The following is a 27,500-nucleotide window of genomic DNA, read 5'->3' as shown; positions in this document are numbered from 1 at the left end:
CGCAATAGGGGAATTGAATAAACTAAATTGACCATAGTGAATGAGTTTGTATGGGTGTTTCCCAGTACTGGGTTGTGGCTGGAAGGGCATCCGCTGTGTAAAACATATGCTAGAATAGTTGGAGGTTCATTGCACTGTGGTGACCCCTGAAATGGAGACTAAGCTGAAGGAAAATGAATGAATGGATGGAAACTGTTTGAAACAGTCAGTATGATGTGAAGGTTTGCATGACATTGTGCTCTTTCTCAGTGATTCTCTGTCTCTCAGGTGTGTGATTTTCTGGAGACGCATTACCTGGATGAGCAGGTGAAGTCCATCAAGGAGCTGTCGGATTGGGTGGGCAGTCTGCGGCGCATGGGAGCCCCTCAAAACAACATGGCTGAATATCTGTTCGACAGACACACTCTGGGCAAAGAAAGCTCTTAGACGATCAGCCAGCCATATGCAGGAAAATCTGCTGTAGTTTATAGAGATACTGAACCCTTCACAAGCCATAGCTGATGTCCAAATAACATATATACGCCACATGTATTACTGTAATACTATGCAATATTCTACATATGTAATCAATCAAGTGAGGTGATCTTAATAAATCTGCCTCCAACTGTGAATTATGATTTGTGTGGTTTCTACATATTCTACCTGTCAACTCAGTCTAGCCAGCAGCCAATCACTGATTACCTTTAAACTTACTAGCCACTCCCTAGCAACCAATTTCAGCACCCTAGCAACTGTCCCAGAGACTGTGACTAGCTTTTCTAACACATGCTAACAGTTTAAACTTCCTACTGACATGCTAATCTTGTTAGAAAGGTGCTAGCAACACGATAGTGACATGCTAGTCATGCTAGTAACATGCTAATTCATGCTAACAACATGCTAATTCATGCTAGAAACAAGCTGATTCATGCTAGAATCATGCTAGTAACATACTAATATCATGCTAGTTACATGCAAATTCATGCTAGTTACATGCTAATTCATGCTAGAATCATGCTAGTTACATGCTAATTCATGCTAGAATAATGTTAACTCATGCTAGAATCATGCTAGTAACATGCTAATTCATGCTAGTAACACGCTGGTAACATGCTAATTGATACTAGAATCATGCTAACAACATGCTAATTCATGCTAGAAACATGCTAGTAACATGCTAATTCATGCTAGAAATACACTAATAACATGCTAATTCATGCTAGAATCATGCTAACAACATGCTAATTCATGCTAGAATCATGCTAGTAACATGCTAATTCACGCTAGAATCATGCTAATTCATGCTAGAAACATGCTAATTCATGCTAGAATCATGCTAATAACATGCTAATTCATGCTAGAAACAGGCTAGTAACATGCTAATTCATGCTAGAAATATGCTAATAACATGCTAATTCATGCTAGAATCATGCTAACAACATGCTAATTCATGCTAGAATCATGCTAGTAACATGCTAATTCATGCTAGTAACATGCTAATTCATGCTAGAATCATGCTAATTCATGCTAGAAACATGCTAATTCATGCTAGGATCATGCTAGTAACATGCTAATTCATGCTAGAAACATGCAAGTAACATGCTAATTCGTGCTAGGATCATGCTAGTAACATGCTAATTCATGCTAGAATCATGCTAACAACATGCTAATTCATGCTAGAATCATGCTAGTAACATGCTAATTCATGCTAGTAACATGCTAATTCATGCTAGAATCATGCTAATTCATGCTAGAAACATGCTAATTCATGCTAGGATCATGCTAGTAACATGCTAATTCATGCTAGAAACATGCAAGTAACATGCTAATTCGTGCTAGGATCATGCTAGTAACATGCTAATTCATGCTAGAATTCTGCTAGTAACATGCTAATTCATGCTAGGATCATGCTAGCAACATGCTAATTCATGCTAGAATCATGCTAATTCATGGTAGAATCATGCTAGTTACATGCTAATTTATGTTAGAATCATGCTAGTTACTTGCTAATTCATGCTAGTAACATGCTAATTCATGCTAGAAAAATGTTAGTAACATGCTAATTAATGCTAGAATCATGCTAATTGATGTTAACAACTGCCTAGCAACCACTCAGAATACTTTAGCAACCGCCTAGCAACAACCTAGAAACATGCTAACATATATGTACTTATCTATGCCGACTGTTTCAAACTTCATAAAAACTGCTTCAGTTATTTACACTTTAAATCGACTTCAAACTTTTAGACTCGGCTTTTCAAGCCACCATAAAGTTTGTCCTCAAACTTTAATATCTAGTTTAAAGTATTATTAATGCAAATGTACCTATGAATTAATGTGTAAAGCATGTTATACAGCAGCAAGCTTAAATAGTAGTTGCATAATTGATGAAGCTTTTTCTGGCTGAGTGAAAGTGAGTTAGCAAAAAAAAGGCCAAAGACACTAAATTATTAAAACATTGGAACTCGATGATAATAAAAGAATGATAATATAAATAAAATTAATATAATAGCATATTAATCATACTAAAATATAATCATTTTGAAAAATAAACGATAAATGGATATAGCAATAAAATAAGTCAAATCAAGTCAGAAATGGATAAACCCAGCAGGCGCAGGATGTCAACATGACGTTAGATTGACGTTGTAAATCATGGGTACATTGCATTTTGTGTGGAAATGAAAATCGGGTTGATGTCAGAACCATCGGATAGACGTTGCATTTCTTTCCAACGCAACCTATAAACAAAAAAAATCAACGTCTAATGATGTTACAGCTTGACGTTGTGTGGACGTTACCACTATGATGTCTATTAGACGTTGAATTTTTGACAAATAAATGTCAGTATTTGATGTCAGTGTGACGTTGGTCTAAGATGTTGGCTCAACGTTGGATTTTGGTTACTTTCTAACACAACCTAAAATCAACCAAATATCAACGTCATTTCACATCGTTATTGGGCATAAAAATAACATTGTTCTGAAACACTGGCTAGATGTTGAATTTTGGTCACCGGACATCACAACCTAAATCTAACCTAAAATTAACGTCTTATGACGTGTTTTGACCCTGTTTTCACCTCATTTTGAGAATTAAAGAATCAGTCAGTCAGTGCAAAAGCCACAAGCTGGTACAAAAGAGTTTAATTCTGTTGCAATCCCATGATGCACTGCATTTATGAGCTTTGTTCTGCATCTGTGGATGTTTGGGAAGCTTCAAATCACAACTTTTTTTTAAACATAATTTGATTATCAATTATATATATATATATATATATATATATATATATATATATATATATATATACACACACACATACAAGCTATATATATAAGCATCTATTCTACTAAATTGATTAAATTGGCAGTTTGATCTACTCTATTCATCACTTATAAATGTTGTGACAATACAAACATTTAATTTAATGTCTTGCAATAAATTTAAGCAAAAGCACAACTTAACGAGGAAATTTATGCCAGTCTTTGCTGTTAGTTTCCACATAACTCAGAAATGTTTCCTTGTTTACACTGCTTGACACAACAGAGCCCTCTCAGCCAATGAGATTCCAGAATTGTTGGGAGATTTGTGCTGATTGGCTGAGTGCTGAGTCACCACAGGGCTTGTTCTGATGGGATTGGCTATGCTTACAATGGTTCTTCTTCTGATTGGCCAGGGGCTTTTACAGTTGCACAGGTTGTTCAAGTGTATTTACTAGTCTATTTAATTAGGCTCTGCCTACATAAAGCAATTTCATATAAAAATATGTGGAAACTGTCAGAGTTTGCATTATGTTATGACTCATTGTCCACTTTCTCCTTCATAATGTGATTTTGGGGTGACAAAACTGACATATGTTGCATTTTTGAAACAGAAACGTCTTAAATCTTGCCAAAAAACACCTTCACCAATTAGATTTTCTCTCCACCTGACTTAGAGCTGTTCCCTTGTTTTCACTGCTGCGCCCAACAGACCCCCGTCAGCCAATGAGATTGCAGAATCATCGGGAGAGTTGTGCTGATTGGTTGAGTACTGAGTTGCCGTGGGGTTCGCGCTGACGAGATTGGGTGTTCTTGCATTGCTGCTTCTTCTGATTGGCCAGGGGTTGTTCTGTGATTGGCCAGGGGCTTTTACTGTTGCACAGGTCTTTGCCTACATAAACCAGTTTAATAAAACAATATGTGGAAACGGTCAGAGTTTGCATTATGTTATGATTCATTGTCCACTTTCTCCTTCATAATGTGATTTCGGGGTGATAAAGCTGACATATGTTGCATTTTTGAAACAGAAACATCTTAAATCTTGTCAAAAAAAACATCTTCACCAATTAGATTTTCTCTCCAACTGACTTAGAGCTGTTCCCTTGTTTTCACTGCTGCGTCCAACAGATCCCCGTCAGCCAATGAGATTGCAGAATCATCGGGAGAGTTGTGCTGATTGGCGGAGTACTGAGTTGCTGTGGGGTTCCCACTGAAGAGATTGGGTGTTCTTGTATTGCTGCTTCTTCTGATTGGCCAGGGGTTGTTCTGTGATTGGCCAGGGGCTTTTACTGTTGCACAGGTCTCTGCCTTTGCCTACATAAACCAGTTTAATAAAAAATGTGGAAACTGTCAGAGTTTGCATTATGTTATAATTCATTGTCCACTTTCTCCTTCATAGTGTGATTTTAGGGTGATAAAACTGCATTTTTGAAACAGAAACATCTTAAATCTTGTCAAAAAAAAATCTTCACCAATTACATCAGATTTTCTCTCCACCTGACTTAGAGCTGTTCCCTTGTTTTCACTGCTGCGCCCAACAGATCCCCGTCAGCCAATGAGATTCCAGAATCGTTGGGAGAGTTGTGCTGATTGGCTGAGTGCTGAGTCGCCGTAGGACTCGTGCTGACGGGATTGGCTGTGCTTGCAGTGTTGCTTCTGCTGATTGGCCAGGGGTTGTTTGCTGTGCCATTGCACAGATTATTATTACTATTTGTCACATTCACATTCACTGAACTAGCGGTGTTGATCTGCGTTTGTGGCCAAGATGGCGGTGTGAATGAAAACACCCTCTCTGGTGTAGATGGAGATGGAGATTTGTCAACAGATAGTCGAAGAGGGAGAGGACGGCGCGATGGTAACCCTTGAATAGGTCGTGCTTTGGTTAACGGGCATAATTCAGGCACAGGATCTGGAAAGGAGAACGCTGGATGATCGCTGTCTTCACCCACCCAAGGGAAAGCGGATGAAGGAGGTGCCGGTGTATCAGGTGGAGCCAGGATTTGTGAGCCCACCATGGGTTGTGTTAAAGAGCTGGAGCTGTCACCATGCGCTCTCCGTGGTCTTGGTCGAGGAACAGGTGGAGGGATGCAGTGGATGGGCGTTTGGGGGCAGCTGTAAAAACCAGGTCGTTCATACAGAGGCATTGCTGAAAAGGCATCCTCGCTCATGTCCGTGTTTCGGCTGTGGCTGGGCATCTGTGAGCTCTCAGAATGGAGGTAAAGCGGGAAACGAGAGAACGGAGCTCGGGGTCGGCGTCGCAGGAGGGAGACTCTTGATGTAGGCGTCGACCGGGGGAAATTGGGCGACTGAACGCCCAGAAGACGACTCAAGCTGCCCAGGAATGGAGTGGAGTGATTGGCCTCCTCGTGCTCTTTAATCTGCTCCAGATTGTGCTGGAATTCCATTTCCTCTTTGGGAACGCTGAGAGACAGAGAAAATGGTGATCTTGTAAATTACTTTTGACCTAGCAATTGATCTGACTTGACAAAATAGGCTTTGCAATCTTGGGAATATAGTTTTCTTATGCACCACAAGGGGTCATTCGCATTTTCCATTGTTAATGCACTACTTTGAAAACCTGCCAAGGACCATATAGTGTTTAATTATATCCCGATACGGAAAACCATGAAACTCAAAAGGGTGTGCTAACTTTTGCACATGACTGTGTGTGTGAGGATGGTCATTCACCTGATGTCCAGCGCAGATCCCATGAATGAGGGTTTGCGGTGTTCTGCACTGGCGGCGGTGTACGGTGGCTGAGGCTCAGCTTCATCCCAGTATTTATCTCTCTCAACCAGAGGAACCAGATCATACATCTCATCCACTGACAGCAGAGACACCTGGGGAAAAGACACGGCTATTTGTGTTTGTGTAGGCATAGGTGCTTACGAAATAGAGCAATAGTTCACTATCTAAGCTGGAAACCTTTTCAGCTTTCTTCAAACTATCTTCTTTAGTGTTCAACAGAAGAAAGAAACTTCTAAAGGTTTGGAACCACTTTAGAGTGAGTAAATAGTGAGTACGGGTGCACTCACACTATGCTATCCGAACCATCCCCAGGCACGTTTCCTGCTTTGTTTGACCAATGTGAGTGCTCTGAATCAGGCTCAGGCACGGTTCAGTTGGCCGTCCCTGGCCCGGCTGGAAGAGGTATGCCAGAGCACGGTTCGGATTGGCTTTGGCACGGTACGATTGTGGTGTGAGTGCAAAGCGCGCCTGAGCCCGAAACTGAAGACATGACGTCACTTTTAAGGGACTGTTTCATATGGATTTATTAATTATTCTTACTGTTCAATGAACGCAAACTGTCATAGTTTATCAAAGACGCAAACCCCTCACTGCACGACAGCTGCACCTTCAGCAAACCTCCTAATACCTGCAGCACGAGGATTTTTATGATAATTTATGAGTGTCAAAAGTTGTGGATCTGTTCAGCAAAATATTTGACTGCATGTCACTGCCTCCCAAACAACTAAATGATATAAAAAAGCAAATGCCACTGTACGGAGTGAGAGCGCTTCTCTTCCTGTTAAAATGAACAGTCACGTCATTGATGGCGTAAGCGTGCTCAGGTTCAGAATGCGAACGGCAGGGTGAGTGCAGGCCATCAGGGGAGAGGGGAGGGGGGACAATCGTGCTTCGGCACGGTTCAAGGCAACTGTACCTAGTGTGAGCATGCCCTAAATCTTCATTTTTGGTGAACTAGCCCTTTAAAGTTAAACAACCCAGAAACGGTGACAACATTTTCATAGTAAAGTTTATATACTAATTATTAACTATTTAAAGCCCCTTAACTAACATCATGTATAAATGATAAACATATATATAACAAATGCTATGTACCAAATTTAAACTTTAAAATTAAGGATTTTCACCTTACTAAACATATAATCTCCACCTGACACCATAACTATACATTTGTCACAAATCAATCTGTTTTTGTCATAATATCACTACTATAACAAAAGACAACAAAATAGCAACTTATCAAAATCATGAAAGTTTTTCTAAATTCAGAGCACTTAAATATACATTAAAAGTCATTTTTGACACAATTTCATAATAATGAAGCTAAAACTGTCAAATTCAGAACATTTCATGCTCATTTTACATTTTATAAAATATAGTACATTTGACATTTTTATAGTAAAGTTTATAAACTAATTAATAAATATCTAAGACCCCTTAACTGTTAAAACCCTGTTAAAAGCCATATATCTAACAATTTTTAAATACAAAAATTTGAACTTGATATCATAAAAATTAAGGATTTCCACCTTATATTATCTCTATCTGACACCATAACTATGAATTTTTCTGTCACAAATAAATCTATTTGTCATAACATCACTACTATCACAAAAGACAACAAAATAGCAACTTTGATTGTCAACTTATTATCAAAATCATAACTTTTTTTAAAATTCTGACCATTTAAATGTACATTAGAAGCCATTTAACAAATGATCTAGTGCTCCTACAAAACAGAGAGATTGTCCAACCAGACACACAAATCCACAGAACGACACAAAAGCTCCACAAACATGTTATTAGTGTGGCATATAATAATGGTGTACCTGTAAATTACGGTCCACCAGCCAGTTTGTCTCAAAGTCATCATCATCCTCCCCAAACGGATTAATAAGCTGCTCTGCAACCTGAAAGAATAATAACACAAAGCAACTATTTTCAGACTATTTCATTACAGGTGATGTAGCTACATTACATCAGTGTTTTGTATTTGTATCAAATTTGTATGTTCGTCCAAGTTTAGTTTATGCAATGTCAGCCACATTGAACGCTATCATTACGCAGAGGTTATTTAGCACTAAATAGTAGTTATAACCAGTTATTATAGACTGTGAAGCGTCAGCTAATGGGATGCTTTACTAATACGTTTACACACCTTAAGCCAGCCCACGTAGAAGAAGAACTGCAGTAAAGTGAAGACAGGCAGGTAGAAGTCGAGGTTGTGACCTGGGTAACCCTGGGTGGGGTCAAGAAACTGCCGACCAATCAGACAAGTCAAAAAGAAACTGTACACAGCCACGGTTACCACCTATAAGAGAGAACAGAATGCTAAGCTTATCTAATATGATATAATATCTAAAAAATATTAGTTTTTATACAGCAGATGGGTTTTCATTACTTTGTGTAATTCGCATTTTGAAGTACTGTATCGTATCGTATGTGATACATTATAGAAAGTGCTAGAAATGCCAAAATTCTAATAAAACATCATTAATTCGTAAAAACGTTTTATGTTCACTTCAGGTGGTTTTGGAAAAGGCTTAATGTAAATAATAAAAGATGGAAACACATTTGCTCAATGTAGCCAAAATCCAACCCAGGCTCATTGTGATTACGTACCCCTATACACATTTCTGGGGAGAGCAAAATATGTCCCAGAGGGTACATTTTTTGCAGTTTTTGTTTTCACGAATCCACCACAGGCCACTGTGTATGCTTTTTCAGATCTCAAATTTCTCTCGCTAGTGCCGTTTGCGCCTGCTGTTCTCACGTAAATCCACCAGAGGTCGCTGTCGACTGACTGTTTACTGATCGAATGACTGACTGACCCAAACCCAACGAATAGTATTTTTTAAAAGCACCGATTGACCCGCCCACCCACTTCCCTTAACCCAACTGACAGTGTTTTAAAAGCAATCCAAAAAAAGAAAAGCCCTTTTTACCACGTTTTCAGATTTTACCACATTCTCACCCTGTTATTTACTTGTTTATTTTATTTTTTAGCTGTTGTTTTTGTCTGGTAACAGGTAACAGTGTAACAAACTGGTAACAGTGAAAAAGCTGTCCATACGGAGGTAAGCGGTCAGCTGCTAGCGTGAAAGGAACGGCGTCATACCACCCTATATCATTCATTTTAAAGATGAAATGCAGCCATACATACCTCTGGCTACATAATTCACAATCTCCAGAAATGTATATATGACTACGTTTTCAGAATGAGCCTATGTTGCCAAAATCCCGTAACAAATCAGCTTGCTCCATTATGGCTCCAGGCTCATTGCAGATACGTACCCAGGTCTACATTTCTAGGGACAGAGAAATACGTAACTGCAGGTATGTCTGCTCGCAGTTTTTCTTATTGCAACTCCACCAGAGGCCGCTGTGAACGCTTTTTGATGATCTCAAATTCCTCTCTCGTGTCCTCTTCTCACATAAATCCACCAGAGGGAGCAATATATCCTTCAGCTGACCAGGCCAGCTTGCTGTGGACTGACTGACCAACTGACCCACCCACAACATTCTCTAAACCCAACCGATTTTTAATCTAGAAAAAAAGCTGTTATTAATAAATTATTACCATAATTAGAGTCTGTTGTTGTCTGTTTATTTATTTATTTATTTTTTAGCTTTTGTTTTACCTGATTTCTGGAACTTTTCATCACCGGGCTCGAACAACATCATCACGGTCAAATCTGCTCCACATCTCAAGTCCATTAGCGTATGCAGCGAGCTACTGGGCAAACTAGTCACACCAGAAAAGCCGTCCACACGGAGGTAATCAGTCAGCAGTAGCGTGAAAAGGAAAAGAAGCCGTCTGCGCCATCATACCACCCCGTAGCATTCGTTTTACAGAAGAAATGGAGCCAGACGTACCTCTGGGTACATAATTTGTGCTCTCCAGAAATGTAGACCTGATGTATCCACAATGAGCTTGTGTTGTAGACCTGCCTTATTTGTTTACTGTTGGTTGCTAGGTTACCAATACTACAGTCAGTCCCTCTAAAAACTTGATGGAAACACACCTACTTCACATTTGGGTTTCTTTCTTCTTCTTTTTTTTACTTAAAAAAATTGCTTTACGTTATTATCAAACGCTGGCTAATAAAATACACATGGATACCCGAAAATTAACATTTATTCAGTTGTTCCAAGTCTCCATCAAGTTGTTATGCTGGGTTCACACCAATAGTAAAATTAGTATTTGCATGAGTAAATTACAGACGAAGTCAAATCATATTGAACAAAAATGCATAAATAAAGGCAAATTATCACCACACAATGCAAATGATAGGGAAAGCATGATGCGTTTGCCACAAATGTGTGGAATTTGCCTCAATTTCATCTACCACACAATGTTAAACAATTGAATTCAGGCGAAAAACTCATGAAAAACATCCTGTAAGTAAACTAGAGCAAGTCATTTGGTGTGAACCCAGCATTAGAGGGGCCGACTGTAGTATTGGTAACCTAGCAACCAATACAAAGCAAGCGTAATGGAGACAGCTGATTAGTCACAAGAGTGTAATGTTTGCTACATCAGAGTGTAATCGGCAAATGCATTTCCATCTCCATATTAATTGATATTCATATTAAGTTTTTTTATTTAAAGTTTAAAACCACCTCAAGCGAGCATTAAAAACTTTGTTTGTGAACGATTTTTTTTTTTTTGATTTGGTGTTTCCATCACGTTTTTCATGCAATACTTTAAAATGTGCATTAAAACAAGGTGATAGAACCCAGCTAGTCTGAATAAATCTATAAAATATATTCAAAATGCTAAATTCCCATGCCAGTCAAATCAAAAATCATGGCTGCTCATTCCAGCCAATCGGAGATCACTTTAAGCTCTTCCAGCCAATAAGAGATCATTTCTAGCTCTTCCAGCCAATCAGAGATCATTTTGAGGTCTTCCAGCCAATCAGATATAATTTCTAGTTCTTTCAGCCAACCAAAGACCATTTTTAGCTCTTCCAGCCAATCAAAGATCCCTTCTAGCTCTTCCAGCCAATCAGAAACCATTTCTAGCTCTTTCAGCCAATCAGAGACAATTTTGAGCTATTCCAGCCAATCAGAGATAATTTATAGCTCTTTCAACCAGAGACCTTTTCAGCTCTTCCAGCCAATCAGAGATAGTTTCTAGCTCTTTCAGCCAATCAGAGACATTTTTAGCTCATCCAGCAAATCACAGATCATTTCTAGCTCATTCAGCCAATCAGAGACATTTTTTTAGCTTTTCCAACCAATAAGAGATCACTTCTAGCTTTTCCAGCCAATCAGAGATCACTATGAGCTCTTCCAGCTAATCGGAGATCACTTCTAGCTCTTCCAGCCAATAAGAGATCACTCTGTATTCCACAGAGATTAATCAGGTAACAGATAGATGGATATATTAAAAGAAATCACTTACCAAGTAGTGATTCTGGCAGAAGACACTACAAAATCACACAAAATTGGTTTATTCAGTTTAGTTTCATTTCATATTTATTGGATCTAGACGGGGAAATCTGAAATGTTATGGTAGTTTTTCATTGCCTTTGTTTCTACTAGTAGAAGATGAAGCTAGATGAGTTTGAACCATCAAACCTGTGTATAAACGAGAGGTAAACTGATCCAGTCATATCCGTACAGTCTCATACACTGAGACCGAAGCGTGTTCAGCTCCTACCAGGAGGGAAAAAAAATTCATTCATTAATTAATAATTATATTAGATAATTAAAGTTGTATTATATTACTATTAAAATTAAATACAATTATTAATATAATATTAATATTAATATAATATTGTTATGAAGCGGACAGGAGACAGAGGTAAGGAAACGTTAGGGTGTTTATTGAATGACAACAAGGAGCACATGAAGGATAGCCAGGAGGATCAGGAATGATGTTGGGGTCTTTTCCTCCGTGGCTGGGTAACAGGAATACACGAGGATGGACAGCACACACCAGATACAGCTGACAGAGGATGACACAGACTTGGAAGGACTGGAAGACAGGACGATTCGGGAGGACCAGGAAGACTAGGAGGAATACAAAGAGAACAGGTAAGTAAATCGTTTGTTTAGCTGAGGATGACTACGCTGAGTGGTCGCTCAGTTGTCCGCTTTCGTCGAGACGAGCCCGGACAATGAGCGACTGGAGTGCTGTGCTTTTATCTGGTGCTCGTGAATGTGATGCAGCTGTGTGCTCATTAGAAGTCAGGTGATGGTGATCTTCGTGAGTGGGGGTCGTGAGAGCCTGACCAATCCATGACAGTACCCCCCTCCCCAGGGCCCGCTCCTGAGGGCCGACACCTCCGACGCCGTGGTGGTCTCCCTCTGCCTCTAGGCGCTGGGAACTCAGGGTGGCTCTCATGAAACTCCACCATGAGACTAGGATCGAGAATATCAGCTCTGGGAACCCATGTCCTTTCTTCGGGGCCGTACCCTTCCCAGTCCACCAGGTACTCCAACTGGCCACCACGACGTCGGGAACGCAAGATCTCCTTCACTGCGTAGACGGCTCCTTCTTCTAGGAGCAGTGGAGGAGGGGGTTCCTCTTCGTGGTCAGGCTCTGTGGAGGGAAGAACAGGATCGTGATAGGGTTTCAGGAGTGATACGTGGAATGTAGGGTGAATACGGTAGTGAGAGGGTAATTGTAGTTTGTAGGTGACGGGGTTAACCTGTTCCACGATGGTGAAGGGACCAACAAATCGGGGACTTAACTTGCGAGAGGGCAGTCGCATGCGTATGTCCCGGGTGGATAGCCACACCTTTTGTCCGGGTGTGTATCTGGGTTCTTCAGACCTTCTTCTATCGGCGGTTACCTTGCTTCGACGGACTGCCCTCTGCAGATGTTGATGAGCCTCGTCCCAGACTCTCTCGCTCTCCCGGAACCAGTGATCCACTGCGGGGACATCAGATGGTTCGCCATCCCAGGGAAAGAGCGGTGGTTGGAAGCCCAGGACGCACTGGAATGGCGTGAGTCCGGTGGAGGGTTGCCGCAGTGAATTTTGGGCATATTCTGCCCAGCCCAAATACTGGCTCCAGGAGCTCTGGTGACCACTGCAGAAGGTCCTCAGGAACCGTCCCACCTCCTGAATCTTCCTCTCTGTCTGCCCGTTGGTTTGGGGATGATATCCAGAAGAGAGGCTGACGGCCACACCTAGGAGCTTGAAGAAGGCTTTCCATAGACGTGAGATGAACTGTGGACCTCTGTCCGACACAATATCTTCTGGAATACCAAATGACCTGAAGACTTGATTAAAGATATTGTCGGCTGTTTCAAAGGCTGTGGGAAGACCTTTCAGAGGGATTAGTTTGACAAACTTTGAGAATCTATCTACTATGACTAGAATACAGGTATTACCTTCTGACGAAGGGAGATCAGTGATAAAGTCCACTCCTAGGTGTGACCAGGGACGGTTCGGAATCGGCAAGGGATGGAGCTTTCCAGCGGGTAGATGACGTGGGCTCTTGGATTGGGCACAGTCCTTACAGCCCTGAACATATTGCCTCACATCCCTTGCCATGTTTGGCCACCAGAATCGTTGGGATACTAGCGAGAGAGTATTGTTGATCCCTGGATGTCCAGTGCCTAGCGAGGTATGTAAGGAGTGGATCAGATCTACCCGGTGTTCAGGTGGTATGAACTGCCGATGAGGAGGGCATCCCGGCGGAGCAGGGGCTTCCGGAGTGGCAACGACTGGAGGAGCGTTCCAGGTGATCGGACAAATGGAGATGTGTTCGGGAAGAATCTTCGTTGGGAGTTCTTCATGATCGTGATGCTCGTGTAAACGAGAGAGAGCGTCTGCTCTTAGATTCTTGGGTCCTGGACGATAGGAAATGGAGAAATCAAAACGTGAGAAGAAAAGTGACCATCTGGCTTGACGTGGACATAGTCTCTTGGCCTCTTTGATATATTGGAGGTTTTTGTGATCTGTGATCACCTGGAACGGATGTTTGGCTCCCTCCAACCAGTGACGCCACTCCTCCAAGGCTAGCTTGATTGCTAGCAGCTCCCTGTCTCCTATGCTGTAATTCTGCTCCGCCGGGCTCAACTTCCGAGAGAAATAGGCACAGGGATGCAGTCGGGGCGGTGTATCATGATGTTGAGATAATACTGCCCCGACGCCGGTGGTGGATGCGTCCACTTCCACCACGAAAGGAAGATTTGGGTCAGGATGAGTCAGGAGTGGGGCCCTTGTGAACTCCTTCTTAAGAAGGCGGAAGGCTGCGGCTGCTTCTTTGGTCCACTCCAGTCCTTTGGGTTTACCCTTGAGGAGATTAGTGAGAGGTGATGTAATCCTGCTGTAGTCCTTGATAAACCGTCTATAAAAGTTAGCAAACCCAAGAAACCTCTGGAGCTCCTTAATGGAAGTGGGTTCTGACCAGGATAGAACAGCCTCAATTTTCTTCCCATCCATACGTATACCGGTTTGATCAATGATGTATCCCAAGAAATGAATCGACTTCTGGTGGAATGAGCATTTCTCCGCTTTGAGGTAGAGGTGATGTTCTCTCAATGTGTGTAGGACCTCCGCAACGTGTTGGCGATGTTCGGCCTCACTCCGGGAGTAAATGAGGATGTCATCTATGTACACTATTACAAAGTGGTGAAGAAACTCCCGGAGGACTTCATGAATGAAGTTTTGGAATACGGAGGGGGCGTTGACCAGACCGTAAGGCATGACCTCATATTCATAGTGGCCAGTAGGGGTCACGAATGCTGTCTTCCATTGGTCCCCCTCACGTATTCTTATCAGATTATACGCGCTGCGGAGGTCCAATTTAGTGAAGACTTTAGCTTCTCGGAGCTGTTCCAAAGCGGCTGGTACCAGAGGAAGGGGATATCGGTATTTTACTGTACCGTTATTTAGGACCCTGTAGTCGATGCATGGACGCAGCCCTCCGTCCTTCTTGGCCACAAAGAAGAAGCTTGAGGCGGCTGGTGATTTTGAGTGACGTATGTACCCCTGACTCAGAGCCTCCCTTATGTAATCTTCCATTGCCTGATTCTCTGGAAGCGAGAGCGGGTAGATCCTACCTCTTGGCAACTGGGCATCTGGAACTAGGTCGATCGCGCAGTCCCATGGCCGATGCGGCGGTAGCTGGGAAGCTCTCTTGGGGCAGAAGACATCATGAAAGGAGCTGTACTCCTTAGGAATGTGGATAGACTGCTTCTCAGGAGGGCTCTCGACCGATGTTGCAAACAAAGAAATGGGGTTCCGACCTTGAAGAGGGAGATTTGGAAAACAGGTAGGTGTACATCCAGATCCCCATTTCTTTATCTCTCCTGTGCCCCAAGAGATGATGGGATCGTGCTTCACCAGCCACGGGCGCCCTAGAATGATGTCCATATTTGCACCCTCCAGAACCAGAAATTGAATCCTCTCTTGATGTAACAGCCCCACTTGAAGAAGGATGTCTTCGCATTGTCGATGGATACGGGTCGAAGATCGAGTGCACTGGGTTATCGGTTGTATCTGGTATATATGCGAGGACGCCTCAGTACGGAGGTGGAGTTGACGACAGAGGGATTGGGAGATGAAGTTCCCTGCTGACCCGGAGTCGATGAGGGCTGTGACAAGGAGAGAAATAGAGGCAGTAGTTATTTGTACGGTGGTAGTAAGTGGTTTACATTGTTCAATATTCGTACTGAATACACTCACTGAAGTCCGAATGGGACGAAGGGGACACTCCATACGGGTGTGTCCACTGACACCGCAGTATAGACACAGACCCCGGGTCAGCCTCCTCTGTCGTTCCGCTGATGTCAGTCTTCCAGACTCTATTATCATGGGTTCTGGTTCTGGAGAGGCTGTTGACTCAGGCGATTGGAGGAGTGCAGACGAGGGGGTGATGGTGTCCTGTTGATAGGAACGGAGACGATCGGAACATCGGAGAGAATGTTGGATGAATCTCTCCAGACCCATTGTATCATCTAATGTGGCCAGCTGGATTCGGAGAGTGGGTTCCAAGCCGAGCCGGTACGTGGTCAACAACGATCTCTCATTCCATCCACTTGCAGCTGCTAGAGTGCGAAACCGGAGAGCATATTCCTGTGTAGATAGAGTACCTTGCTTTAGATGATACAGCTGCTCTCCAGCGGCTACTTCCCCATCAGAACGTCCAAACACCTCTTTGAAATACTCCGTGAAGGTAGTGATGGAATTCATGACCGGCCCGGCTTGGTTCCAGATCGTCTCAGCCCATTTAAGTGCAGGTCCAGAGAGTAGTGATACGATGTAGGCGATCTTTGACTTATCTGTGGGATATAGAGAAGGTTGCATTTCGAATATGAGGGAACATTGTAACAGAAAACCATTGCACTCCCCCGCTCCGCCTGAGTAGGGCGCTGGTCGGGCCATGGGACTGGAAGGAAGGGCCGAAGAAGAAACTGTGGAGGCGGAAGTGCTCGGTGCTGGTGGTGCGTTGGAAAGTGGAGCTGGTGGCTGTAGAATCCGCTTCAACTGGTCCACCAGCTCTTGAAAGTGATCGAGGGTGCTCATGTTGTCGTCGTTATGGGTCCGGGCTTCTGTTATGAAGCGGACAGGAGACAGAGGTAAGGAAACGTTAGGGTGTTTATTGAATGACAACAAGGAGCACATGAAGGATAGCCAGGAGGATCAGGAATGATGTTGGGGTCTTTTCCTCCGTGGCTGGGTAACAGGAATACACGAGGATGGACAGCACACACCAGATACAGCTGACAGAGGATGACACAGACTTGGAAGGACTGGAAGACAGGACGATTCGGGAGGACCAGGAAGACTAGGAGGAATACAAAGAGAACAGGTAAGTAAATCGTTTGTTTAGCTGAGGATGACTACGCTGAGTGGTCGCTCAGTTGTCCGCTTTCGTCGAGACGAGCCCGGACAATGAGCGACTGGAGTGCTGTGCTTTTATCTGGTGCTCGTGAATGTGATGCAGCTGTGTGCTCATTAGAAGTCAGGTGATGGTGATCTTCGTGAGTGGGGGTCGTGAGAGCCTGACCAATCCATGACAAATATATTATAAATTCAAGTTATAATAGTAATTTAAAATAAATTGATAATAATAATATATTAATGTAATAATACTAATAAATAATAGCATGAATTGTATATTATAATAAAGTGTGACCTAAATTACTAATTATAACTGGTTAATATTCTAAAAAAATCAAATATTTGGGCACACTTTATTTTAATTTACAATTTACGCTAATAACAAACCACAAACTAAGACTATTAACTCAATAAACTACTAATTAGCTGCTTATTATTAGTTAGTATGCTAGTAGTTGGGTTTAAGTATTGGCTAGGATTAGGTAAAATAAGATCACTTTATAAGTGCTAATGAAAAATTCATATCTTAATCATAGGCAGGCAATAATTCAGTAGCTAATATAAGGATTGTTCCCTATACTTAAGTGTTACTAAATATTTATTAAAAAATTGGGTAACACTTTCGTTTAGATCACCATTCATGATATTATCTAGCTTATTACCTGCCTATTATTAAGATATGAACTGTTCATTAGTAGTTATAACATATGATCTTATTTTGCATCCCTAATCCTAGCCAATACCTAAACCTAAAGTCAACCTAACTGTTAATAAACAGTTAATTAGTAGTTTATTAAGCTAGTAATATTAGTTGATGGTTTGTCAACAGTGTGAACTAACCTAAAATATTACCAAAAATATAATGTCCTGCAACCTGTGCATGAATTTTCTTACAAAACCGTGATATTTATGACACAAATATACATTTGTCATAATCTGTAGACGTACGTTGAGGATGGCGGTCATTGCGACGTCGTTATTGATTCGTCCTTCAGATCGAGCTCTCATGGCCAGACTGACAAACCACATGCAGGGAACCCAGAACTTATTATGAGGAGAGGGAAGCTCCTGCAGCTGCCTCAGCTCCTCGGCCGTCATCAGACCTGAGGGAGAGTTAAAAACACTTCACACTGTTTTAGAGCACACTAGCTAATAAACATCCAACCCAGGCTCATTCTGATAACGTACCTCTATATACATTTCTGGAGAGCGCCAAATACGTCCAACCCAGGCTCATTCTGAAAACGTACCTCTATATACATTTCTGGAGAGCGCCAAATACGACCAATATAGGCTCATTCTGAAAACGTAGCCGTACACACATTTCTGGAGAACGCGAATTATGTAGCCAGGCTGCATTTCATTTTTTAAACGAATGCTCTGGTTCTGTATGAAGCCGTTCCTTTTCGCGCTAACCAGCTCACCACTTTCCTCCATATGGACAGCTGTCCTGCTGTAACTAGTTTGTCCCGTTAGCTCGCCATGTACGTTGGTGGACTTAAGACAGAGAGGAGTTGACCAGGACGACGGGGTGTGAGTTCGGTGAAGAACGGTTCCAGAAAGCAGGTAGGACAAAAAACAGAATTCAAAGAATAAAATAAACAAGTAAATAACAGGGTGAGAATGTGGTAAAATCTGAAAACGTGGTAAAAATTAGACGAGGGCTTTTCTTTTTCCGGATTCCTCTTGAAAACTGTTGGTTAGGTTTAGGGAAGTGGGTAGGCGGGTCAATCAATGAAATTAGTTGAGTTTAGGGAAGGAGGAGAGTGGGTTAGTCAATCGGTCAGTCAGTGAGGCACTCAGTCAGTTAACAGCGGCATGTGGTGGGTTTACATGAGAACAGCAGGCGCGAATGGCACTCGCGAGAGAAATTTGAGATCTCAAAAAGCAGACACGGCAGCCTCTAGTGGATTCATGAAAACAAAAACTGAAGAACAACGTACCTCCTGGGACGTATTTCGCGGTCTCCAGAAATGTATATAGAGGTACGTTTTCAGAATGAGGCTGGGTTGAATACGTCCCAGGAGGTATGTTTTTTATTGCAGTTTTTGTTTTGCGAATCCACCAGAAGCTGCTGTGTACGAAATCTCAAATTTCTCTAGCAAGTTCCATTGACACCTGCTGTTCTCGCATAAATCCACCAGAGGCCGCTGGCGACTGACTGAATGACTCACTGACTGATCGACTGACCCACCCTCCTCCTTCCCTAAACCCAGCCAATAGTGTTTTCAAAAGCACTGCAAAAGCAACTTGCAGTTTTAAAAAGCAATCCAGAAAAAGAAGTTCTCGCCTGATTTTTACCATGTTTTACCACATTCTCACCCTGTTATTTACTTGTTTATATTATTTTTTGGCTTCTGTTTTTGTTTTACCTACTTTCTGGAACCGTTTTTTCGCCGGACTCGAACCCCGTCGTCATGATCTACTCCTCTCTGAAACTCAAGTCTGCCAACGTACAGCCACTGGGCAAACTGGTAGCAGTAGAAAAGCCGACCAGATGGAGGTAAGCAGTCAGCTTTTAAGCACGACAAGGAACGTCGTCATACCATCCCCCCCCCCCCCCCCCCCCCCCGTAGCGTTCGTTTTAAAGATGAAATGCAGCCATATGTACTTCTGTCTACATAATTCGTGTTCTCCAGAAATGTATATAGAGCTACGTTTTCAAAATGAGCCTACATTGCAACTATCTTTAAAACTAACAGACTAAAACTAACATCTATTATTTTAATTTCACGGGACCTTTGACAGACTGTCACGTTTTTGGGTCCCCTTGAAACATTTCCGTTGTGTTCTGTGCTATTTGCATGTGTTGTGAGAAAATGAAGGCATTTTCTTAATTTGTTTGCAATGTGAGAATTTGCAACACTTATACTGTTAAACAGATGAAGATCTTTTTTTAAAGGTGCTGTATGTACCTTTTTGACTTTTCTAATGCATTAAAATACCATAATATGTTTGCAGATATTTAAGAAACATTCTTGTTTATTTCAATCATTCAGAAAAGCTCTCTAAGCATGCGCTCGTGACAGAAATGCAACCTTTGGTGGACAGTAGCTTTCCACATGAGGTTATTAAGTAGCAAATAATATAAATATTAAGAATGTAAACATTAGGTGAGCAGGTTTCATTGTAACCCCGTGTCCCAACAACACGCTATGTGACGAGATTTGCAGTGATGAGCAATTTGGCTGTTTGCACCAGACGAAAGATGACAGAAGTTTAAATACAGCCATTCAGAAGCACAGAATAGTGCACTCACTGCACTCCAATAAGGTTTATAATCTAATTAATACATATTAAACCTGTTTAACATTATTAAATGTAGATGCTGAATCACTGATATGTGTTGGTTTTGAGTTACAGTTCTGAAGTTCATTTTAAAACGTTTTATTTTATTTTCCAGATCTGAGGTGAACTATCTGCTGCTGCTTTCAGTATATGGCAATACATGTCATGTAAAATGGCATTCAAACTGACATTATTAGCCTTTAAAACTGAATAAAGCACATGAGGTTTCTGATATATCAATTTGAGGTGTTGGTTAGGACGAAAACTCCTTTTAATATGGATTATATTCCTTCTATTCGGGTGCCACTGCTTTAACTTAGAACACAATTGAAATCAACTTTACGCTCTATTGTCAGACTCGCTCAATCTGGCAACCTGCGCTTGCATTTATTTTGATCCAGGAGTGCAATACCTAGTGTAACGACCTGCATACGGAGCAATATGCATAGCCCTCATAATTAACAAAGTTTGCAAGGATGATTTTCCCTCAGTAGTAGTTTATTGTCCAGAAAATAAGTATACTGTCCTTTACAAACGAAATGCACAGGGTTACTGAAGAAAATAAAACAAACGGAGCAACAGAGTACATTACCCTCACATACATGCAGGGGCTCGTGTCTAATGCAACCATAGCAACAACATAAAAAAAGGGTGCGTGCTCTTAAAGGGGCCATACACCTTACTCGTTACACTAGTTCAGGGGTCACCAATCTTGGTCCAGGTGGGATGGTGTCCCTGCAGGGTTTAGCTCCAACTTGCCTCAACACAGCTGCCTGGGTGTTTCAAATATACCTAGTATTGCCTTGATTAGCTTGTTCAGGTGTGTTTGATTAGGGTTGGAGCTAAAATCTGCAGGACACCGGCCCTCCAGGAACAAGTTTGGTGACCCCTGCACTAGCTCAAGCACTGGGTGTCAAACTTACATACTGCACCTTTCTTTTGCTGGTGTTTTTTGTAATTGCATGTGTTTTCTTAAATCGCAGCCTATTAAGCTCTCTCTTTAAAAAATTAAAAACTAATATTTGAGCCCAGTGTTAGCACTGTTTTTGTTGTGATTACACCATTTTGACCAGGCGGTGAATTTGAGTGTACTTTTCTGCCACCCTACCAATTCACTTTTATTTGAATATGAAAAGAAACGGTGGAGTTTTATGTTATTATGTTGTTTGGCCAAATTATGTCAGGATTTTCATGTTTGCGTGAACTACTTTTAAAACTCTTGCTAAAGCTCTTGGGAATCTGAAATAATTCCTTCCTGTTTCCTCTTTGAGTGTAAATCCCAGACACCAGAGGGTACTGGAACAAACCTTGGCTTTAATCACTATTCTAGGACACATTTCTTGGCCTGAATTTGACACTTTCTAGGCTACAGTTCATTGACATTTATTCATTTAGCAGTGACTTACAAGTAAGGATGAAAGAAGCACTTCAAATCAACCGAGAGTAGCAGTATATAAATGCTATGACAGACAAGTCTATGTCTTTGTTTGAAAAATAGTGTTTCGAGCACACACTGTAAAAAAATATAGTTTCCGTATTCACAAGTGTTTTTTGTTTATTTACGGTTGTGAATTGCATTATGGGATGTTGGCCTCGGCTCTGTCCACTTTTGATGCTGAAACTTCAACTCCAAGTGACTTTATTGACATTTGAATAGTTTGAAATAATATAATGTATAAGAAATACTATATATAGAGGAATACGTCTGTAAAATAAAAGAAAATGTGCTGGTAGTTTTTATATATATATGACTTTATATTATATATAGATATCTATTTTATCAATATAGCACTTTCAACTATTAAAAATGTTTATAAATCGCTTTTTACAATTTGTCAAGGTCAAAAGTTGTTGAAAGAAAGATCATAATGCAATGCAAATCAAAGGATAATGCAAATCAAAGGATAAAACAAATGGGAAAACTGCTCATTTCCATGTATGTTTTTAATATTGCAGGTGAGCAATATAAAAATGGTATATTGTATTTATATTGCTCAGAGCATACTCAGAGTTGCACAATGTTTTCAACAAGAATGAGGTACATAACATTAGGTAGATATGAAAAAAATTGATTGAAAAGAAAAGGAGAATAGAGACGGTCTAATTGCACATATTTCTGTAATGTTTCAGTGTGCTGTTAGCCCACATTTAATTTATTTGTTTTATTTAATGTATAGGCGTTTTGCTTGGCAACTTATTACAGCTGAAATGTATTTTACATTCTACGCTTCATTTGAAGGATTATGCCTAGGCCTAGTTGCAGTTATTATTGTCCGTAAGCAGTGTTTTGTTTTTTTATTCAATGTTTAATTTTAAGGCTCGTCCTTAATTTTCCAGTCGCGCTCCAGCAAGATTCTGTCCTGTTCCTGCACACAGAAAATATATTTTATTTTCTCCTGCTGCCTCCAGCAGAATTAAATATTGGTCCCAATCCCACCCGCAAAAGCCCACAGGTAAACATATAAGTATTATTTTTAAGTATAAGTATTATTCTAACTGCTTCTTCTGCTACTCTGATATTTTTTCACAATGCTTCTCCTTTGAATATAAATAAAAAATGAAACAGAAAATAAATATATTTCATTTATTTGAGTTTAATTAAATTGAACATCGTTACTATTTCTACAGTCAAAACAGCCTATAGTTGTCATGTATTTGCCTATACATCAAAGGTGATAACCCCGAAAAAATTATTATTAAAAAAAAAAACAGCCTATAGTTCCAACCATGAACCAGGCGAATATTAGCTTCCGATTTTGCCCCTGTAAATTGTTTTTATTTTATTTTTTCAGAATCAGAAAGAGCTTTATTGCCAGGTATGTTCACACATATGAGGAATTTGTTTTGGTGACAGAGCTTCTACAGTGCAACAGGATTACAGAGACAGGACAATAAACAGATAATAAATATATTTAAAAAAAATACAAGTAAGTAGTGAGTGCAAATATACAGATTGACAAGTGTATGTACGTGTTTATTAGTATATACAACGTTATATGTGCAGCTGTTATGTGCAAATTGGCATGTAAAGTGTGTTGTTAAATAAGTGTATGTGTGTATAAAAGTGTATGGCAAGTAGTGATGTTGGTTCCACAATTATTATCATCAAGTGTTCATGAGATGGATTGCCTGAGGGAAGAAACTGTTTCTGTGTCGGGCTGTTCTGGTGCGCAGTGCTCTGCAGCGTCGACCAGAAGGTAAAAGTTCAGAGGCAGTGTGCTGGGTGTGAGGGGTCCAGAGTGATTTTGGCAGCCCTTCTGCTCGCTCTGGATAGGTACAGTTCTTGGGGAGTAGGAAGGGTTGTACCAGTGATTCGCTCAGCAGTCCGAACTATTCGACGTAGTCTTTGGAGATCGTATTAGTAGCTGAGCTAAACCAGACAGTTATTGATGTGCAGATGACTGATTCAATGATGGAGGTGTAGAACTGTTACTTTTTTCTTGTTACTTTTGTAAAGTAGATTAATAACAGTATTTGTTTTTAGTAAATTCATTTTAAGATATTTCTATTTTACCACCCGCACCCACATACATCCATCAAATCTTATCCCACACTTGCTGTGTTGGGTCCCGCAGTACTCCTGTGGGAGTGCAGGTCTTTACCTTGGAGTTGACTGTGTTTGTAGTTTTTTTCAACAATATTTCTTTTCAGTTTGCTGTATATTTGTTGTTTACTTAGATATTTCACAAATATTTAAACTAATAAATAGCTAAGGAAAAGATTCTTTTGTTTAAACAGGTGGTTTGTCAAGCCCACTCACCTACGCAGAGCACACTCAGAATTGCACAATGTTTTCAAGAATAAGCGGTGCATGGGAACAGTCGAGTTTTACCTGCTTGAACCAAGTGGCTCATGGTTGGGAATCTCTTGTAGACGGCCGTGCTGACGGAGCGGTAGATGAGGATGCCGGACAGGTTTGCGTAGCGCATTAAACTCCTGCGGACGAGTCTGGCTCCTTCATCTGCGCCCCGCACATGTCCACTGACCAGAGCTGACAGACGGTCTGGCCACGGGACACTCTCGAACTGACCCCACCAGCGGGACACCACCAGAGTCACATAGAAACCTGCAGGAGACGTTCATCATCTTAAGAGATCCACACGTTTTACTCCTAATAGAAAACGATAAGTGGCATTTACCCAATACAAATGACACAGGAATGAGCTGAGCGTACTGATCACAGTACAGTGAGAGCTTCTCAAACATCCTGCGCTGCTCTTCAGTCAGTATACACCTGTCAATCAAAGAATGAACTCTTAAAGGGACAGTAACACTTTAATTATTCAACACCGCTGTAAATATAGAGGCAGAGATAAAGATAAAGATCTGTTGCTGATTTTACTAAATGTGCAACATTTAAAGGGACAGTGCACATCAAATTTTTTTATTTCCTCACCATTTACTCACACTAAAGGGTTTCTTCTGTCGAGCACAAAATAAGATATTCTGTAGAATGTTGGGGAAAATCAGCCATTGACATCAATATTAGGAACAAAAATTATGGAAGTCAGTGGCTGCTTTGTCCATCATTCTTCAGAATATCTTCTTTTGTGTTCAACAGAAGAAAGAAACTGATCCAGGTTCGGAACAAGCCGGGGATGAGAAAATGATTGCAGAATTTTTTGGGTGAACTATCCCTTTAATTATTCAATACTGTTATATATAAAGATGCATATTCACTGCTGGTTTGGGCCTATACATTTTACACCAAAAATAAACCCTGAGGAAGGTTCTGTCTATATCTTACTGAAAATATGGATTGAAATAACCCAGCATTTATTTAGTGTGCATGGAAAGCAAAGGTTTAATTCTGTTAAATTCTTTTTATTAACTTGAAAATTACTACAAAATAGTACGTCCATATATATTGTTTTGTAAATGCATGTGGTTAAAAATACCATGGTGGTACCATAATATTCTTGAATGTAACAAGCCTAAAAGCATGCTGTTTTTTGTTGATAAGTAATTCAGTACTTATTAAACTAAAAATGATGTTTAACAGAGCAAGGAATGAAGTATTTCCTATTATATATGTGTGTGTGTGTGTGTGTGTGTGTGTGTGTGTGCGTGTGTGTATTATATGTTTGTGTATTTAATTATTTTTTATTATTATTATTATTTAAACATTTACAAACTGCTTTCAACGGCCATGTGGCGGCGCAGTGGGTAGCACTGTCGCCTCACACCAAGTTCGAGCCTCGGCTGGGTCAGTTGGCATTTCTGTGTGGAGTTTGCATGTTGGGATGGTTTTCCTCCGAGTGCTCCAGTTTCCCCCACAATTCCACAGACATGCACTACGTGAATTGGGTAAGCTAAATTGTCCGTAGTGTATGTGTGTGAATGAGTGTGTATGGATGTTTCCCGGTGATGGGTAGCGGCTGCAAGGGCATCTGCTGCGTAAAACATATGCATTCCTTCACAAAAAAAGTACATACTTTTAGGGTGTAGTATAAGTATGCGAATTGGGACGCAGCACTAGTTAAGCCTTTAAAATGTACTTTAAGATGAATACTAGTATGCTGAAAAATAACTAGTAAAATATTATGTTCTGTCATCACGGCAAAGACAAAAGATCTCTCTGTTAAACAGCACCTGGGAAATATTTGATAAAGAACTTAAATTTCACAGGTGGGTGAATAATTTTGTCTTCAACTGTATGTATGTGTGTATATATATATATATATATATATATATATATATATATATATATATATATATATATATATATATATATATATATAAATATATATATATATATATATATATATATATATATATATATATATATATATATATATATGTGTGTGTATATCTCAAAGCACCAGTCTGATGCCATGACTTTACATCAATAGTACATCAATATAAGTGAACGGAGCAGGTGAGTATTGAGCGTTTACCTGTACGTGATGCTGATAATGCAGTACATCACAGTGAAGATCAGCAGCTCTCGATACAGCAGTTTATAAATGCTTCCTTTCCAGCGCAGAAGAAGACGATAAAAGGTGCCCAGACGTGCATCTGCCACCCGCCGCGAGTACGTCACCGTCATCACTGCCCCTTCTGGACAGGACCAGGAAAATCACAGTCTTGTCCCACCTGCCAACAGGAAACAAATACTAGAGTCATTTATAGTAAATATTTCAACCATACTTGATTCTTAGTCTCATCAGGGGTCGCCACAGCAGAATGAACCGCCAACTATTCCAGCATGTGTTTCACACAGCGGATGCCCTTCCAGCCGCAACCCAGTACTGGGAAACACACTCATTCACACATCAAGTCACACACTACAGCCAATTTAATTCATCAATTCCCCTTTAGCACATGTGTTTGGACTGTGGGGGAAACCGGAGCACCCAGAGGAAACCCACACCAACATGAGGAGAACATGCAAACTCCACACAGAAATGCCAACTGGCCCAGCTGGGACTCGAACCAGCGACCTTCTTGCTGTGAGGCCACAGTGCTAACTATTGAGCCACCATGCCGTCCATGCTAGTAAGTAGAATAATAAAAATAATGCTGAGAAAAATAATGTGTTTATATTAGAAGTACAAGCATAAATTGTTCTTAAAATGACAATAATTTCACTCATCGCAATCATTTTGATGACAATATGTTGCACAACAAAAATTACTTATATTTCACTACACTGATTGCGGTTGCTAAACTCAAGCTAGTTTCCATCAACCAACTTTTATATGCATTTTGGATTATGGCATAAAAACATGCTTGATGGAAACGCCAAGATGCGCAGCAATTTTAAAAATGTGCATTAAAACGCCTAACCCTAATCATTACTAGATTAAATTATTGATTCATTATTTTATTCAACACAACTATTTTAATAAATACTTATTAGACAAAAATCATCATTAAATTATTTTATCAAATCATTATCATTATTACAGATTTATTAGAATTTAAAATAGGGGTGGGCGGTACACCGGTGTCATAGTCATCACCGCTGTGACATTGCGCCACGACATGGAATTTCTAATACCGTCAATACCGTAATAAATCAATTATGCACCTTAAACGGCTGCATTTACATCAATAATAGCTAATTCTAAATAATAAAACATTAAATTTTCTTCAAACGTTCAGTTGTGCTCTGAATACATGTCCTTATACTACAGGGCTCGAAATTGCAACCATTTTGGTCGCATGAGTGCCCGAAATGTAATCTATGCGCCCTCATAATATATCTGGGAGCATTTGTGCGACTGAATATGAAGGTTGTAGTGCAATCTGATTTGATTTTCTCTAAAAACTTGCTGAATCGCTCTACCCTGCTGCTGTATTGGTTCATATTAGCTGTCAATCACTCAACGCTTGTCAGATAACAGGGAGCTTTTGTTACTGCAGGAAATGCAAACGGCTGAAGAGTGAAAAGTGCACAGGTTTGCAAACCTCA

At 40.6% G+C, this 27,500-nt stretch overlaps 2 protein-coding genes across 2 annotated transcripts in view; one reads left to right on the top strand and one right to left on the bottom strand.

The window, feature by feature from the left end:
* Window positions 1–611, top strand: part of fth1b (ferritin, heavy polypeptide 1b) — a 4,047-nt gene extending 3,436 nt beyond the window's left edge. The window contains exon 5 of the mRNA XM_056452165.1: window positions 268–611. Coding sequence (XP_056308140.1) covers window positions 268–426 — 159 coding nt within the window. The 3' untranslated portion in view covers window positions 427–611. The remainder of the gene's footprint in view (window positions 1–267) is intronic.
* Window positions 612–3,298: 2,687 nt separating this feature from the next.
* Window positions 3,299–26,625, bottom strand: best1 (bestrophin 1). The gene is made up of 9 exons (XM_056452160.1): window positions 25,981–26,625; window positions 24,223–24,317; window positions 23,916–24,149; window positions 17,744–17,898; window positions 11,574–11,651; window positions 8,146–8,298; window positions 7,817–7,897; window positions 5,928–6,079; window positions 3,299–5,660 (listed from the first exon to the last, which is right to left on the bottom strand). The coding sequence occupies exons 1-9, from the start codon at window positions 26,130–26,132 to the stop codon at window positions 4,742–4,744; spliced, it is 2,019 nt and encodes a 672-aa protein (XP_056308135.1). The 5' UTR covers window positions 26,133–26,625; the 3' UTR covers window positions 3,299–4,741.
* Between the last annotated feature and the right edge of the window lie 875 nt (window positions 26,626–27,500).

Source organism: Danio aesculapii, chromosome 25 (assembly GCF_903798145.1).
Source record: "Danio aesculapii chromosome 25, fDanAes4.1, whole genome shotgun sequence".
Taxonomy (NCBI): Eukaryota; Metazoa; Chordata; class Actinopteri; order Cypriniformes; family Danionidae; genus Danio; species Danio aesculapii.
The sequence above is the reverse complement of the archived record's forward strand: the minus strand, read 5'-3'. Positions and strand labels throughout refer to the sequence as shown.

Coding starts and splice junctions, on each gene's coding strand:
- best1 (XM_056452160.1), bottom strand. CDS start 26,132: ATGACGGTGACGTACTCGCGGCGGGTGGCAGATGCACGTCTGGGCACC. Junction 17,899..23,915: donor GAGCCACTTGGTTCAAGCAG/GTAAAACTCGAC, acceptor ACTCTCCCTCAG/GTCTGATGACGGCCGAGGAG. Junction 7,898..8,145: donor TCTACGTGGGCTGGCTTAAG/GTGTGTAAACGT, acceptor TTATTCTTTCAG/GTTGCAGAGCAGCTTATTAA.